General features: G+C 40.3%; 1 protein-coding gene and 1 non-coding gene across 6 annotated transcripts in view; one reads left to right on the top strand and one right to left on the bottom strand.

The window, feature by feature from the left end:
• Positions 1-14,066, top strand: part of LOC101866259 (phospholipid-transporting ATPase FetA) — a 40,447-nt gene extending 26,381 nt beyond the window's left edge. The window contains exons 7-10 of the mRNA XM_065530386.2: positions 1,398-1,594; positions 3,302-3,510; positions 6,307-6,350; positions 13,813-14,066. Coding sequence (XP_065386458.1) covers positions 1,398-1,594; positions 3,302-3,510; positions 6,307-6,350; positions 13,813-13,986 — 624 coding nt within the window. The 3' untranslated portion in view covers positions 13,987-14,066. The remainder of the gene's footprint in view (positions 1-1,397; positions 1,595-3,301; positions 3,511-6,306; positions 6,351-13,812) is intronic.
• The window catches only part of LOC102120280 (ciliary microtubule inner protein 2B), a 188,949-nt gene that overhangs the window by 17,031 nt on the left and 154,109 nt on the right, over positions 1-17,809 (bottom strand). For 4 of the 5 annotated variants that reach the window (XR_010581522.1, XR_010581521.1, XR_010581520.1 and 1 more), the window contains one exon: positions 17,500-17,618. This is a non-coding gene — a transcript (ciliary microtubule inner protein 2B). Of the gene's footprint in view, positions 1-17,499; positions 17,623-17,809 lie in introns of all 5 variants that reach the window. The other variant, XR_010581524.1, reaches the window with a different exon arrangement.

Here is a 17,809-nt window from a genome sequence, read left to right as displayed (position 1 = left end):
GCACAGTTCTCTCCATCAGATCTAAATGAGGTTCCTCTTGGTCTGGAGATGTGAGAGGATCTCCTTTATTCATTGCTCTCAGTGATTTCTGGCTCCACTTCTGAGAAGTTTTCCCTCATTCTTTATCCTTGCTGACCAACCCTGAAGTGGATGTTTGGGAGTATACTCTTCTTAGGGACTGCAGTTTTTATAACCTGCTTCCTGCCCAGTGTGGTTTTAAGGATTTCCAAACAGTCACAGGCTTTTTTAGACCAGGCTTATAGTTACCTAGTAATACCATTCCTCCAAAACCCATAAGACTTCTCATCTGTTTGCTTCCAATTAGTTTCATGTGTCAGTAACCCCCCGCCCCCGAAAATTCTTTCCTAGACATAGTTTTTGAGTTTGTCCTATTTCTTCGCTTCCTTGCCCCTCCATGCCCTTCTCTTTCAACTTAATGGCAAGAAAGTTGAGGCTATGTGGAATAATAGTCATGGGTAAGAAGGTATCACCTTTAACCTGAACTTTGCCTAAAGGCTGAGTCACTTTATTCAGTTGAAAATTATTATTGGGCCTTTTTTGCTTAAGGTTTCAATCTTATCTCTTCCTGTTTAATGTCTAGAAGTCATAGTTCTTTGATGCCCCGTGTTTCTGTATCTTCTCATTTCTGCCTACAAATTGGCTAATTCTTTCCCTCGTTTAACTTTAAAAAAAATTTTTTTAGTAAAGATGGGGTCTCAGTATATTGCCCAGGCTGGTCACAAATTCCTGGCCCCAAGCAATCCTCCTGTCTGGTCTTTCCAAAATCCTAGGATGGCATGCATGAGTCACTGCACACAGCCAACTCTTTCTTTCAATACCTTTCAAAGGCAGCCAGTACACAATATTTTGATTCTTTCTAACCATTTCTCTTAGAGCTGCAGGTTCAGTAGGCATATGGTCTACCTTTCAGTTTTACCAAATTCTTTAATGTTAACATGACTACCATATTTTCAGCCTTTTATATCAGTTTCCTTATCGCCCACCCCCTAACTGCTAAGCCCCACACATTTTAGACTTCTATTAAAGCAGCTTCAATAATGGAATGATTAAGTGCTTGGGTTCTGGAACTGGTTCAAAACCTGTTTCTTCTACTCAGTAGCTGAGTGACTTTAGACAAAATTCTTTCTCACTCTTAAGTTCCTCATCTATTATTAAAAGAGGATTATTGTAAATATTAAATAATATGTCCAAGGAGAGCTTCTACTGGAGTTTCTTTTCTGTCCTGTGTACTGCTGCCTAGAGCCTGTGAACTATAGGGCCTCCCGCCCTCCTAGGAGAGGGTCGCTTTGTTGAGAGAGAAGGCTCTAGACTGTAGAACTGAAGCAGTACATATCTTGGATGAAATGTTCATTTAATTCTTTTTTTTTCATTTATAGATTTTCCTGGGTTTAGGCATCATATGTTTTGTCCTAGCAGTTGGGCATGGCATTTGGCAGAACAAGAAAGGCTACCACTTCCAGATTTTTCTGCCATGGGAAAAATATGTCTCTTCATCAGCTGTCTCTGCCATCCTCATATTCTGGTCCTACTTCATTATTCTCAACACCATGGTGCCCATTTCCCTCTATGTCAGGTAGGCTTCTTTGATCACTTTGGGGTGTGGGGAAGGAGCTGACTTCATACTGTCTACTTAATTCCCCAACCAGAGTGTGAACTTTTAAAAAGCATACACTTGTGCTCTTTAACCCCTTACTCTCCACAGTACCTGGTGTACAAAATGCTCTGAGATATATCTAGAGATTGCATAAATGCCTTCCATGTCCAGAATACTGTGCTAGGAAGACACTGTGTGGTTTATACAAAAAGAAAATTATCCCTGCCCTCAAATAACTTAAAAAGTAAGTGACTAAATAAGACATACAAACACATGAAATAACTAGAAAACATACAGACAAATTTGGTGATGCTAACACATGGGTAGGTTCCCCAGGAAGATAGGCCAGGCAGCCCATAGTTTACCAATGAGATAGGTCCAAACATTCACTTGTAAGTCAATTAATCAGAATTCAGAATGCATTTTCCCACAGAAACAGTGTGACAGATGGTAGATAGGTGTAATTTTGACCTAAGTTCAATTCCTAAAAGTTGTAGAAGAGAAGAAGAAGGGTTTTTCTTACTCTTTTTCATAAGCACCTTGAATGAAAATTTGAAATAGTGGAGAAAAGTATTTACCTTACTCTGATCATCCTTTTCTAGGTTCTGCATTTCCTTACACATACATACACCCAAATACATTTTAGTTTCCTCCTTTCCAGGCTTCTAAACCCTGTACCGGGGCTTTTTGGCAATTAAAAAAAAGTACCCTACGTAACTAGATTACCTTATTTAGTAATATTTATTGAGTATCTACTATGTGCTAAGGTTGAGAGAGATTGCTGTGGTTGCTGGATATGGTAAAGGATGGGAGGAGTCCCAACTCCAGGCATAGAGATTATCAGTAATCAGTCGATGATGAGGACCTGAGCACTTCCTTCTTTACCTCAAAGGAAAAAATCCCCATCTCTCAGTGCAGCTGTCTCAGACAGGGATTACTAATAATCACCCTTATAATAAAGCAGATTAAAACACATTAAGTATGAATGATGATAAGAAGGAGACCCCTTAAAAGTCTTCACTCTTTTAAAATGAACATGCTTATTAGCCATAAAGAATCTATAATGGATGCTATTTGGAGCAGAAGAGGAGTATGACAAAGGCAATAGGGAAAACTCATATAAAATGAGAAGAGGTTGTTGTGGAAGGAAGCACACCACAGGCAGGCTGGCTCTGCCTGGAAATTTATCAGAGGTTCAGTCCATAAACTATTCCTAATTTCCATAACTTCTTTCCTTCTTCTGAAATAAACTCGAGTGTGTTGAGTTCCTCTGTCTTCCCCATGTGACAGGAGCAATAATCCTCCAGTTGGGCCAACACAGCCTTTTATAAGTTAACTGTTACTCTATCACACCTTGCATTACTGCAGACATTCCAAAACTGTAACTTTTCCTGGATACATTTTAGGAAAAAAAAAAAAAAAAGAATAAAAGACAGGTATGACTCAAAAAAGTTAATCAAATGTATCTGGGTACAGGTGGTAAAGCCTTGAGTGATAATGGCCAAAGTCAGCATTACCATGGGTTGGCTGGTGGGAAGGTTACTTCAGAAGGGTAGAATCCCAAGAAGACACCCTGATTTTCAGATGCTAGCCCTGATCTACCACAGGACTGCTAAGAAAGAAACCGGGATGTTATATTTGCTTGTCCTGTTCTGAGGCAGAACCATTCTTTTTCTTTCTCCTTAGTGTTGAAATAATAAGATTGGGCAACAGTTTATATATCAACTGGGATCGGAAGATGTTTTATGCACCAAGGAACACACCAGCACAGGCTCGTACTACCACCCTTAATGAGGAGCTCGGCCAAGTCAAATACGTGTTCTCTGACAAAACAGGGACTCTGACTCAGAACATTATGATTTTCAACAAATGTTCTATTAATGGGAAGCTCTATGGTATGCATGTCTTCCTGCTTTCCCCAAGTCCTGGGGAATTTTTACTTTGCAAATTGTTTTCAAGACGAATCTAGCTCTAAATCTATAAGCCTCTGGAATTCACATTTACCTCTTATTCTCACAACTGTCTCTATTCTCTAAGCAAAGACCACCCAGCCCAAACAGTTCTAACCAAAAAGCATTTATTTAGCATCTTATAGGTACAATCTATTGTGTTGGGCATGGAGAATACCAAGATGTACAAGACTTAGTCTCTGTCCTCAAGGAGTTCCTAATGTCTATATACTCAGTTTCACTCCCATTTTAAATCAGATGGATGTTGGTCAAAGGGTACAAAGTTTCAGTTAGGCGGGAGGAGTGAGTCTTCAAGATCCATTGCACAGCATGTTGATCCTAGTTAGTAATAATGCATTGCATATTTCAGAATTGCTAAGAGTTTTAAGTGTTCTCACTATAAAAAAATAAGTTTGCAAGATGATGAATATGTTAGTTAGCTTGATATAATCATTCCATGGTGTATACATATATGAAAACATCACATTGTATCCATAAATATATACAATTATTTGTCAATTAATAATAAAATTAAAAATAAATAAATGGAGCAGTCAATGTATTACTGAAGCTGCTAATTTCCTGATTCCCCTTTAGAACAATAAATATTATTAAGAGAAACCATCAAAGGGTAGTCAGAGTTTGATCAGTGTCTCCCAGGCCCAGTCCCTTATTTATCTTATGCCTTAAGCATAAGCTTGTTTTTGTGATAAAGTCTTCATGTGTGTGAACACTCATACCCAGTGTCCTAGCTAACAGAAGAAGGTAATCACATCTAAAAAACTAGAACACATGGGATAATCTTTCTGGGGTGATAAAAAAGTTTTTAAACTAGAGAGAGGTGGTAGTTGCACATTATAAATGCACTAAATGCCTCTAAATTGTACACATTAAAATGGATAATTATATGTTAAGTAAATTTCATATCAATAAATAATTGAAATTTTTGAATTTAAAAAAAGCTAGGCCGGGAGCGTTAGCTCATGCCTGTAATTTCAATACTTTGGGAGGCTGAGGCAGGCGGATCACCTGAGGTCAGGAGTTCGAGACGAGCCTGGCCAACATGGTGAAACCCCATCTCAACTAAAAATACAAAAATATTAGCAGGCATGATGGCACACACCTGTAATCCCAGCCATTTGGGAGGCTGAGGTGGGAGAATTACTTGAACCCGGGAGGTGAAGTTTGCAGTGAGCCAAGATCACGCCACTACATTCCAGCCTGGATGACAAGAATGAAACTCCTGTCTAAAAAAAAAAAAAAAAACTAGAGCACTCTAATATTTCCTATTATTTCCTATATTTCTTATTATTTGTTTGGTAACCATGTCAAACAAACTTTCATTTATATAAACTCTGAAGGCTTATTTTTGGATGAGTTGATTTGGGTGAGCCTTTTAATTCTCTGGCTCATTTTAAGACCTGACCATATACTGGGTAAAGTTGAAAAGGACCATGAGTGTTTCCATGCTTGGCATCAGACATGTCTTCTACCCCGATTCTGTCTGTCATCCACTGGTCAAGAATCCCAAACACTCTAAAACTAAGTCCACATCTCTTCTGGGTAACTCTTATGATTGGAGAGCTTTCTGAGGTGTGAAGCGTTTCACTTCTAGCTTCATCTTATTCTCACTTAGGAGGGAAGAGTTGAGGCCCAAGCAAAACTCTTCTTACCATTGGGTTAGGGAAAGGAGCTTACTGGGCACTGGGAGCTAGGTGGCCTGAGGAGACTGGGGGCAGCTTGACTGCAAGTCTAGGATGAAGGGATCAGAATAAATAAGCTTTTAAGGCCCCTCCTTTAAATCACCATATGACCCAGCAATTTGATTCCTAGGTATATACCCCCAAAACTTGAAAACAAGAACTCGGATACATGTATACCAACGTTCATTGTGACATTATTCACGTAAGTCCAGAGGTAGAAATAACCCACATGTCCATCCACATATGAATGGATAAAGAAAATGTGGTACAGCATATACATACAATGGAATGTTAATCATCCATTAAAAAGTAATGAAATTTGATACATGCTACAACATGGATGAACCTTGAAAGCATTATGCTAAATGATGTAAGCTAAACACAAAAAGACAAAAATTTTATGATTCTACTTATGTGAACTATCTAGAATAGGCAAATTCATAGAGACAGAAAATAGATTAGAGGTTACTAGGGGCTGGTGGTGGGAAGAAATGGGAAGTTTCTGTTTGGGGTGCTGAAAAAATGTTGAAAACATATAGTGATGATTGTTGCACAACATTGTGAATATAATTAATGTCATTGCATTTTACATTTAAAATAGTTAAAATGGGCCGGGCGCGGTGGCTCAAGCCTGTAATCCCAGCACTTTGGGAGGCCGAGGCGGGTGGATCACGAGGTCAGGAGATCGAGACTATCCTGGCTAACACGGTGAAACCCCGTCTCTACTAAAAATACAAAAAACTAGCCGGGCGTGGTGGCGGGCGCCTGTAGTCTCAGCTACTTGGGAGGCTGAGGCGGGAGAATGGCGTGAACCCGGGAGGCGGAGCTTGCAGTGAGCCGAGATCACGCCACTGCACTCCAGCCTGGGAGACACAGCGAGACTCCGTCTCAAAAAAATAAATAAATAAATAAAAATAAAATAGTTAAAATGGCAAGTTTTATGTGATATATATATATATATTTTTAACCATAATTTAAAGAAATTCAAACCCTCCTTTAAAACCCTTACCAAGTCTCTGCTGTGTTCACTTACCAACAGGTGATACTTATGACAAGGATGGACAGAGGGTGACAGTCTCTGAGGTGAGTGATTACAGCTCCATGGGAAATGCATGTGGGAGCTAAGTGAGGCTGTGCTTCAGAGAAGCACAAATTGAGACTCCCTTAGCCACTGAAATATTAAAGCTTTTATTGGCCCTGTAATATCAGAAATATCAGAAAGCATTATGTAAATGACCTATGTTTAATTCTGAAGATCTTCGTTTGTTCTTTTTAAACAAAAATAGCTTTATTGGCTTTTTCTCTTTAAAAAATAATCCATGCTCATTGTAAAAAAAATTTAAGCAATACAGAAATGTGTGAAGAAAGTTAAAAGTATTCCATCCCATTTAGATAGCCAATGTAAAGTTAGGGAGTATATCTTATGCTTTTCATATGTATATACACAGACACATATGTACCTCTAGATCTAGAAGATGGAGGAGACAAAATCATAGTATGCATATTATTTCCAGTTTCCTTTTGTTCACTTGACACTATTATTGTCATCATCTTTCCATGTCAGTAGGTCTAGGTTTACATCATCATTTTGAATGGGTGTCTACTATTCAATTCTATCAGTGTACCTTAATTTATTTAATTTCTTATTTTTATTCCATTTTCTTTTGTGATTACAAATGACATTTTGGTAATCATTATGGCACATACATTTTGTCTACTTTTCTGATAATTATTTCTTTAGAATAAAGTCCTAGAAGTAAAATTTGTTGGTCAAAATGTAGCCATGTTTTAATACATTAGAGAGTGCCATATTGCCCTCCAGGTAGATTTGCATAACTTTATAATCCCACCAAAAATATATGACAATTTCTTTCCCCCCATATGCTTGTCAGAACTGGTATTAACAATTTTTAATCTGTTGAAATTTAATTGATGAAAAATAGTATCTAATTATTTAATTTACCTTTTTTGATTACTAATTAGATTGAATCATTTTTATGTGCTTATTTTTCTTCCCCTTATCATCTCTTTATTGCCCATTTACACTTACTTTGTGAACTGTCTATTCATATTCTTCGGCCTTTTTTTCTTATTTGAAAATGCTCTTTATACAGTAAAAATACCAGCTCTTCCTTTGTCTGGTGCATATGTTACAGTTATTTTTCCCATTTTGTCTTTTGGTTTTTAATTTGTTAAATAATATTTTGTGTAGAAGTTTTTAAGTCATGTAATCAAATCTATCAGTCATTTTCCTTTATAACTTAAGGATTTGTGACATATTCAACAGTCTTTATAAAATTATAAAAATGTCTTCCTATTAATTTTTCTTATCTCTAGCTGGTTAATTTTTACTGTTTTCTCTAGTATTGGACCCAGCTTTTGTTTATGGGTTTGTTTTTAAGTATCCCTTCATAGGGGTTCCTCTGTTGCCTTCAGGGTATTTCTCACCTTATCCCTGTCTTGCTAGACCCAATTCCAAACTCTTGGCCACTTGACTTATATACCAAACATCTGACTCTAGTTCTTACCCCTATCCATCCAAAGAGATTGGGAAGGGGAAGGAAATTCAATGATTTGCCTTAAATCATCTTCCAGGGTTCGGCTAATGACCTTGGCAATATAGGCAAAGTTATAGCTTCTAGGGAGTAAATCCCTCCTGGAGTTTCTTTCCTCTCCCTCTTCTGTCCACGACTGATTGACCATAACACATTTTTCACTAAATCACTGGACTCTTTGTTCTCTTATAAACAAACTTACCTGTAGCCTCAATCCCTTCATTAATTGAAACATGATTTTCCCTGAGAACATTTCTTTTTCTTCCATCTCTCTCATACTCTGCATACCATAAACTCTGGATACGATAAGCCCAAAGGTGTTGCCCTCATTATCCTGTGCCATGTTTAACCATTAGGTTTTCTCTCCTACACGGTCTTTCTTCCTGTGATGCTTATGCCTCTGGCTATAATCATCTTTAACTCTTCTTGTTGTTGCTATCTAGGAAACTTCTGGCTTCTACACCCCATTCACTGAGGGCTCTGAAACTTCTCCCTCCCGTCCCAATCACTGCTAGTGTTTTGGGGGTATTGTCATCTTTATTGGACGACCTATCACTGTGGACTGTTTCAGGTATCTGAAAGAATCCTTCAGATGATCTCTCTGTATCACCCATTTCCATATTACCATGTCATTGTCCAGAGTTGTACTACTGTGGAATTATAAACTTTCTTTTCACAATCTTAGATCACAAACCTTATTCCTCCATATTATCAGTACATGGCTCAGTACTCGAGATTTTTTTTAAGTATTCCTGCTTTTTATCTCATGCAGATTTATAAACCCTTGGCTTTCCTTTTTCTCCAGTCTAGCAATTCCTTACAACTTTACTTCCTTTCCTAGCTTGCCTATCTGTACCCTGAGATCATAAGCATCCTCAGTACCTTACTAGTTCTCCTTTTCTTCTCTTTGATCACTAAACAAATCTCAACCTTGAATTAACCAAGCCATCGACCCTGCTCTGTTTCTAATCTGAGAGTGTTGAGCACTATTTTGGAGATCATAAAACCATTACAAATTCAGAGACTCCACTGTCCTCTGTCCCAGTGCTACTTGGCAAATTTTCACCATTTTGTAATTGGCTTCATATTTTATTCTCCGTATCAGCTTTTCTAAACAATCACCATTCTCAGGCCTTCTACCACGCTCCCCTCGCTCCCCAGTATGTAGCAAATGATATTCCCTTCTATTTTACTGAGAAAAATCCAAACTATCAGCTAAATATCCTCCTCTGTACATATATTTTAACCCACCTTTACCTCCTTTCCTTCAGTCTCAAAAAAGGTATAACTTTTTCCTTCAGTACTAATCTATATATTCTAGATTCCATCCCTTCCTACTTCTTCAGGAACCTCAGTCAATCCTGTATTCTCTCTTTCTTAATATCTGAATATCCCCTTATAGGATTCTTTCCCCTCAGCTTGTCTTTTTTCTTTTCTTTTCTTTTCTTTTCTTTTTTTTCTTCACAGAGTCTGGCTCCATCGCCCGGCTGGAGTGCAGTGGCACGATCTCAACTCACTGCAGCCTCCGCCTCCCAGGTTCAGGTGATGATTGTGCCTCAGCCTTCTAAGTAGCTGGGATTACAGGCATGGCCACCATACCCAGCTAATCTTTGTATTTTTAGTAGAGAAGGGGTTTCACCATGTTGGCCAGGCTGGTCTCAAACTCCTGGCCTCAAGTGATCTGCCCACCTTGGCCTCCCAAAGTTCTGGGATTACAGACATGAGCCACCATGCCTGGCCTCAGCTCAATTGTTTACATTAGTATGTCCATACAATGGAATATTATTCAGCAATAAAAAGAAGTGTGCTAGCAAGCTACACACACACACACACCACAGAGGAACTTTAAGTTCATATTGTTAGGTGAAAGAAGCCAATCTGAAAAGGTTACATACTGTGTGATTTCAAATATATGACATTTTGCAAAAAGGAAAACAATAAAGGCAGTAAAAACAAAAAGATCTGTGGTTACCAGGGGTTTGGAGAGAGAGGGGAGAGGGATAAAGCAGTGGAGCACAGGGGATGTTTGGGGCAGTGAAACTATTCTGTATGATGTTGTCATGGTGGATTCATGACATTATGTGCTTGTCAAACCCATGAAACACAACACAGAGTCAAAGATGATGCAAACTATGGCCATCAGTTTATAATAATGTAGCAATATTGGTTATCAGTTGTAACAAATGTACCACAATAATGCAACATGTTGATAGGGAAAACTGTAGGGTGGAGGTGAGAGAGGGAGTATGCAGGAACTCTCTGTACTTTGCTTAGTTTTTTTGTAAACCTAAAACTGTTCTTAAAAAAAAGAGTATTAGGCCAGGCATGGTGGTTCATGCCTGTAATCCCAGCACTTTGGGAGGCCAAGGTGGGCAGATCACTTGAGGCCAGGAGTTTGAGACCAGCCTGGCCAACATGGTGAAACCCCTTCTCTACTAAAAATACAAAGATTAGCTGGGTATGGTGGCCATGCCTGTAATCCTAGCTACTTAGGAGGCTGAGGCACAATCATCACCTGAACCTGGGAGGCGGAGGCTGCAGTGAGCTGAGAGTGTACCACTGCTCTCCAGTGACTCTGTCTCAAACACAGTGAGACTGTCTCAAAATAATAATAATAATTTTAAATGAAATAAATGGGCTAGGCCGGGCGCGGTGGCTCAAGCCTGTAATCCCAGCACTTTGGGAGGCCGAGGCGGGCGGATCACAAGGTCAGGAGATCGAGACCACAGTGAAACCCCGTCTCTACTAAAAATACAAAAAATTAGCCGGGCGCGGTGGCGGGCGCCTGTAGTCCCAGCTACTCAGGAGGCTGAGGCAGGAGAATGGCGTGAACCCAGGAGGCGGAGCTTGCAGTGAGCCGAGATCGCGCCACTGCACTCCAGCCTGGGCAACAGCGTGAGACTCCGTCTCAAAAAAAAAAAAAAAAAAAAAAAAAAAGAAATAAATGGGCTTTTAAAAGCCACAGCTTGTTAACCAGAAGTAACCACTAACAATACATTTTTAATATTTTTTTTGTATTCTATTTTTAAAAATACTTATAACCTTACCTTGTTCTTGAATTTCCCTCTAGCCATTATCTGTCTCCATCGGTCAGTCCAAAATATTTATTGAGTGTCTACCATATGTCAGACCCTGAGTAAGTACAAAACGTTCAGGGAAAACAAAACAGACTTGATTCCTACCTTCGGAGTTGGCATCCTAGAGGAGGAGTCACAGAAGTAAACAGGCAATTATAGGAGTCTCTAATTCCTCACCTTTCATTCATTCTTCAGCCTGCTTTATGTATTCAGACTCTGTCCTATCATATTCACTGAAACTATCCTAGCCAAGGTCATGAATGACTACCTTGTTATTAAATCCTGACCCAACTTCTCTGTGGATTTTAGCACTCTTAAACTCCCCTTTTTCTTAACGCTCTCTTGTCCCTTAACTTGCGTTGAATAACAATTTCTTCTTGTTTTTCCTTCTTTTCTGATTGCTTCTTCTCATCTCATTGCATTGGGTGCTGATGTTCCCTCAGGGCTCTATTATTTAACCTCTTCTCCATCTGTATAGTCTCTTCATGTAATCTTATATATTTACATGGCTTTAACTACTACCTATGTACTGATAACCTCCAAATCCATGTAACCAAGGAAACCTGAATAACTCCCTCCCATCCATGGCCAAAGCTAAAGACATCCTATTAAAAACTGTGTTATAGCTATACCACAACAGTTCAAGAGTTTCCTCAGTTGCTACCTTCTACCCTCCATTCTGAATCCACTTCCTCTCAGGTATCATCCTCAGTTTCCGTCCTTTTGTCTACTACTTGGACTTGCTTTTCAGCGTTGTTTGACTGGTTGTCTTGCTTTCAATTTCAGAGTTATCCCTGAGTGCTGCCTCTCAGATCATGCTGTTCTGCAACTCTCAGCCAGTCGTGCCTCAGTTCTGAACCCAGACGGGTTCATTATTCTCAAACATTACTTATCTGAAAGGGGAGATCATAAACTAGCTCATATCTCTTTCCTGAGCTTCAAAACTATATGTACAACTGCCTGCCTTCATTACTACCTGTATGTCTTCAGGATCTCCAATTCAGTCTGTCAAAAAATCTTCTCCTGCTCGGTATTCTATCTCAGTGAATGGTCTCACTATCTATCCAGGGGCCCAATTAGGGAATATAAAATTATTCTTAACTCTTCTTCTCTTTTACTCCTTATATCCATGTCCTATCAATTCTAACTCTCTATATTTTCAAATCCATCCCCTTAATTTAATATTTATTGTCACTACTTCATCATTTATCTTGTGAATCACTAAGTGGTCTCCTAACTGGTCTCCCTGCTTCTCATCTTGCTAGTTCCAATATATTCTTCATGCTGCTACCAGAGGACTTTCTCTGACAGGAATCCACATCACTTTTGGTGGAAAACCACTATGACACCTTATTGGTAATAAGATAGTAATGTAGGATCTGGCTCATGCCTTCCTTTCCATCCTTGTCTCTCCTTACTCACTAGCCTCTAGTTTCAAAGAATGTGCCACTGTAAGGTCTCAATTCTAGAAAAGCCTTAGGATACATGTGCTATATAATGGGCCATCTTAAATTGCTGAAACCATGAACTTCCCCGAGCTTATAACTCTATTGTTGGCCAAGTCTAGGGCTTGGTTCTGGACCTGAGCATACCTCCTTGCTGCTCTGACAAACTCCCTCTAAGTAAGATATAGAAAAGAGCCAATATACCTCACTACAAACTTCCTTTTTCCCAACATAGCACCAAGCAACAAAATTGTGTCTGTACTTGACATAGTAGGGCCCAGCCCAAGTAACGCCACATATACAGAGAACTGGAGAAAGATCCTTGAGAGTTCTGGTATGAGCTGGAGAAATGTGTTCATAACATTGTACTCCAGAGTGGAGAAAAGAAAGTCTTAGGGCCTGCTGGGCGCAATCACTAATGCCTGTAATCCCAGCACTTTGCGGGGGCTGAGGTGGGTGGACCACTTGAGGCCAGGAGTTTGAGACCAGCCTGGCCAACGTGGTGAAACTCCGTCTGTACTAAAAATACAAAAATTAGTTGGGCGTGGTAGCACACACCTGTAATTCCAGCTACTTGGGAGGCTGAGGCACGAGAATTGCTTGAACCCAGGAAGTGGAGGTTGTGGTGAGCCAAGATTGCACCACTGCATTCCAGCCTGGGTGACTGAGACTCTGTTTCAACAATAACAACAAAACAACAACAACAAAAAAGAAAGAAAAAGAGAAAGAAAGTCTTAGGGCCAAGCTGAGCCAGAAAAAAATGTTTGCCCAAGGTGGCTACAAGCTGCCTAGCTGAAATGGAGAATCAGAGTCAAGGGCTAAAGGAGCCAAGGTCATAGCCAGGAAAATGATTAGTGACTATGCACAAGATTGAAGGAAGGATTGAAATAGTAACACAAGCAGCAAAGTCAGTGATCATGAGGGTTAGAGGCAGGAAGAATCAGGTATGCTGACAAGTCAAGCAGGAATTAAGTCTGTGAACAACAAGCACATACTGAAGCTTCCTTGTCATGTGGCCTTGCTCTATCTTGCAATATTCTTCCCTAGCCTCCTTTTAACTCTGGTGGGGCCAGAGAGGAATAGTGTAACACAATGATACCACTGTATGTAGGACTCTACTCCATACTCAGTTCCCAAAATCAGGCAACGGACAACCAGAAACAATGCTCTTTCCAGACACCACCTACAAATACAGAGCAATTACTCCCTCTGTTTTGATTATTCTCAGGTATGATTATCATAGATTTGGGACCTAGAAGAGCAGAGTTTGAAGATAGCCATTAACCATTCAGAATAGCTGGAGTGAATGAGCCCAAGAGGGGTCTGCTGAGCAGTGCCCAGCTTGTCTCCTGTAGGAAGGATGTTTTCTGGCCCAATAAATAGATGATCCAGGTCAGAGCTACAGGGGCCTTAGAAACCAGCACAGGATCTCCTTCATTTATCTTGCTTTTCCTTGCCATCCTCCTAGGAGTTCTCATCACATTCCAGAAACTGCCTCCAAATTGATCTGAAAAGTATCAAGCTGCTGCTGAGAAGTTTGTTCTGGCTTATGTGTTCCAGAAAGAAAAGGTTGACTTCTCCTACAACAAACTGGCTGATCCTAAGTTTTCATTTTATGACAAGACTTTGGTGGAAGCAGTGAAAAAGGGAGATCACTGGGTGCACTTGTTTTTCCGCTCACTCTCATTGTGTCATACCGTGATGTCAGAAGAAAAAGTAAAAGGTGAGGAGAGGCCTAAGGTAGCTTCATGGACTGAGAATATGTCATGGAGTCTAGGCTGGAGGTAGGGGTGATTTGATATGCTTTGCAATGGCCTAATCTAAGAAAGAACTTTCTATTAGGTAGCTTTGTCTGGCAATGGAATGGATAGTCAAGATAAGTGTTAGCTCCTGTTAATACCAGAGGTATTCAAGTAGAAAACAAACTCTTGGTTTAAAAGAAGATTCATTCATTCAGTAGGAGTCAAACTTGGTGCTGTCTGGGAGCTTCAGATTATTTTCATTTCTTTTAATTTTTTATGGTGCTCTACATTTTCAGAGAAACTTTTCTGGTAACTAACTATAGAATGATCCCTGAGGCTGAGAGCAGTGGCTCATGCTTATAATCCCAGCATTTTGGAAGGCCAAGGCAGGAGGATTGCTTGAAGCCAGGAGTTTGAGACTAGCCTGGACAACAAAGTGAGATTCCCCCTGTCCACCCCTATCTCTACAAAAAAAAAATTTTTAAATAAATAAAAAAATTAGCCAGGTGCCAGGCGCAGTGACTCACGCCTGTAATCCCAGCACTTTGGGAGGCCGAGGCAGGCAGATCATGAGGTCAGGAGATCAAGACCATCCTGACCAACATGGTGAAACCCCCATCTCTACTAAAAATGCAAAAATTAGCTGGGTGTGGTGGCGCATGCCTGTAATCCCCGCTACTCAGGGAGCTGAGCCAGGAGAATTGCTTGAACCAGGGAGTTGGAGGTTGCAGTGAGCCGAGATAGTGACATTGCACTCCAGCCTGGCGATAGAGCAAGACTCTGTCACAAAAAGAAAGAAAGAAAAGAAAAGGAAAGGAAAAAAAAAGAAAAAAAATTAGCCAGCTATGGTGCTGCAGGCCTGTAATCCCACTTACTTGGGAGGCTAAGGCAGGAGGATGGCTTGAGGGTAGGAGTTTGAGGTTGCAATGAGCTATGATCGTGCCACTGTACTCCAGCTTGGGTGGCAGAGAGACCCTAGCTCTAGGAAAAAAAAATTATCCTGAGGAGGGTGGCAGGAAAAAGAAAAAAGAATGGTCCCTGGAAGCATAGCCGTGGGAACTTCTGATCTTGAAACTCTGTGATGTTCTGCCCTCCAGATCAGCCCCACTGTCTCTGACAAGGCCTCCTAAAAGATGAGTTGTCATCCTCTTGTTGCTTCACAATTTGAAGATATCTCCCCTATCCTAGCTTTTTTTAGTAACCAGATCTGGCTATGTCATCCATTAATTTATCCAAACCTCTTTAGAAACAATGAATGAGAAATAATTGATTATAAATTAAGACTTGGCAGGGTGCAGTGGCTCATGCCAGTAGCAGGAGGCTGAGCAGGTGGATTGTATGACTCCAGGAATTCGAGACCAGCCTGGGCAACATAATGAAACTCTGTCTCTACAAAAAGTAAAAAAAAAAAAAAAAAAAAAAACAATTAGTCAAGTGTGGTGGTGTGCACCTGTAGTCCCAGCTACTCAGGAGGCTGAGGTGGGCAGATCACCTGAGCCCTGGAAGCAGAAGTTGCAGTGAGCCAAGATCATGCCAGTGCACTTCAGTGTGGGTGATAGAGCAAGACCCTGTCCCAAAAAATAAATTAATTAATTAAGAAGACTTTTTTTCCTTAACAAATAAGAATTTATATAACCAGGCCAGGCGCAGTGGCTCACGCTTGTAATCCCAGCACTTTGGGAGCCTGAGGCGGGCAGATCACAAGGTCCAAAGTTCAAGACCAGCCTGGCCAATATGGTGAAACCCTGTTTCTACTAAAAATACAAAAATTAGCCAGGCATGGTTGCGCACACCTGTAGTCCTAGCTGCTTGGGAGGCTGAGGACAGAAGAATCACTTGAACCCGAGAGGCGGAAGTTGCAGTGAGCCAAGATCGTGCCACTACACTCCAGCCTGGGTGACAGAGCGAGACTCCATCTCAAATTAAAAAAAAAAAAAAAAAAGAATTTAGACAACCAAATGAATCACATCCTTTAAAGTCAATGTACTCTTTTTTTTTTTTTTTTTTTTTTTTTGAGACGGAGTCTCACGCTGTTGCCCAGGCTGGAGTGCAGTGGCGCGATCTCGGCTCACTGCAAGCTCCGCCTCCCGGGTTCCCGCCATTCTCCTGCCTCAGCCTCCTGAGTAGCTGGGACTACAGGCGCCCGCCACCGCGCCCGGCTAATTTTTTGTATTTTTAGTAGAGACGGGGTTTCACTGTGGTCTCGATCTCCTGACCTTGTGATCCGCCCGCCTCGGCCTCCCAAAGTGCTGGGATTACAGGCTCAATTGAGCCACCGCGCCCGGCCAATGTACTCTTAATACTACCAGTAGTGACACCCTATATTTGTATATCACTTTACAGTTTTACAAATTGCTTTCATTTGTATTATCTCATATAGTCTTCACATCAGCCCTCTGAGGTAGGCAGAACAAGAAAAATGGAAACTGATGCTAAGGGAGCTTAAGTTACTTGCCTAAAATCCTATAGCTAAGAAGAGCAGAGATAAAAACCCAATGTCATGTTCACCGCATGCTTCTCTGACCTGCTGCTATTCCAACAAGCTGCTATTATTTGAAGCATATTTGGCCTTAGCCTTGTTTACTGCCCCAAGTAACAGAGCAGGAAACGCACAAGAAAATAATCTCAATTGTTCAGTAGATATATCTTATATCTGAAAATTATATTCCCCACCTACCATATTCACAAGCATAAGACTCTAATGATGCATAACTATTTTAAAAATCAAATCAACCTTCAGAAGAGAAATAATCTAAAATATACCTGAAGTTGTGATAATATTCTAACAAAGGAGTTGCAGAAATATCTTGAAGAATATCAGATTGAAAGACTGATTCAATAAGGTGAGTCATTTAGCTTCCCAGGGTGACTTTCAAAGATGACAACACTTGCGTATATATATATATCTCTATATATATAAACTATATATATATAGTTTACTAAATCATCAATCTTATTTTCTTACAGCAGTGTTTTTAAAAGCGTGGTTAGTCTTATTCAGGAGCACTTATGCAGGACCACCTGCATGAGAATCACCCAGGAGATTTGTTAAAAATTCATTTTCTTAGGCCCTCCTCCCAGATTTTGTGATTATGGATTCAGTTAAGTTTGGGAGAGATCCAGGAACTAGCATTTTTAACAAGCTTCCTGAGCCATCTTTACTCACTAAAGTCAAAGAATAACTGCCTGTTCAGTTTGTTTGTATACATTGTATGTTCCATATACCTCTGTAAAGTAAGTTGAAAATAATGGAAATGAAGGCCAGGTGTGGTGGCTCATGCCCATAATCTCAGCACTTTGGGATGCCGAGAAGGGAGGATCACTTGAGCCCAGAAGTTCGATACCAGCCTGGGCAACATAGGGAGACCCCATCTTTAAAAAAAAAAAAAAAAAAAGCCAGTTGTGGTGCATACCTGTGGTCACAGCTCCTTGGGAGAGCAAGGTGGGAGGACTGCTTGAGCCTGGGAGGTTGAGTCTTCAGTGAGCTGTGATCACACCACTTGCACTCCAGCCTGGGTGACAGAGTGAGACCCTGTCTCAAAAAAATAAAAATTAAAAATTAAAAAAAGGAAAGGAGAAAACACTGATATGTTCTATGCAATCTGGCCTTGTAGAGCCAGACTTGTCAGGTAGTTTTAAAGAAACATGCCCCTCTCTGGGCTCTATCTTTATATAAACCACTTAGAAGACAGTGTCACTTCTGGGTGGACTTCAGCTACTCAT

This window comes from Macaca fascicularis, chromosome 15 (assembly GCF_037993035.2).
Source record: "Macaca fascicularis isolate 582-1 chromosome 15, T2T-MFA8v1.1".
Classification (NCBI taxonomy): Eukaryota; Metazoa; Chordata; class Mammalia; order Primates; family Cercopithecidae; genus Macaca; species Macaca fascicularis.
Note: the sequence above shows the minus strand (reverse complement) of the source record. Positions and strands in the feature narration are given on the sequence as shown.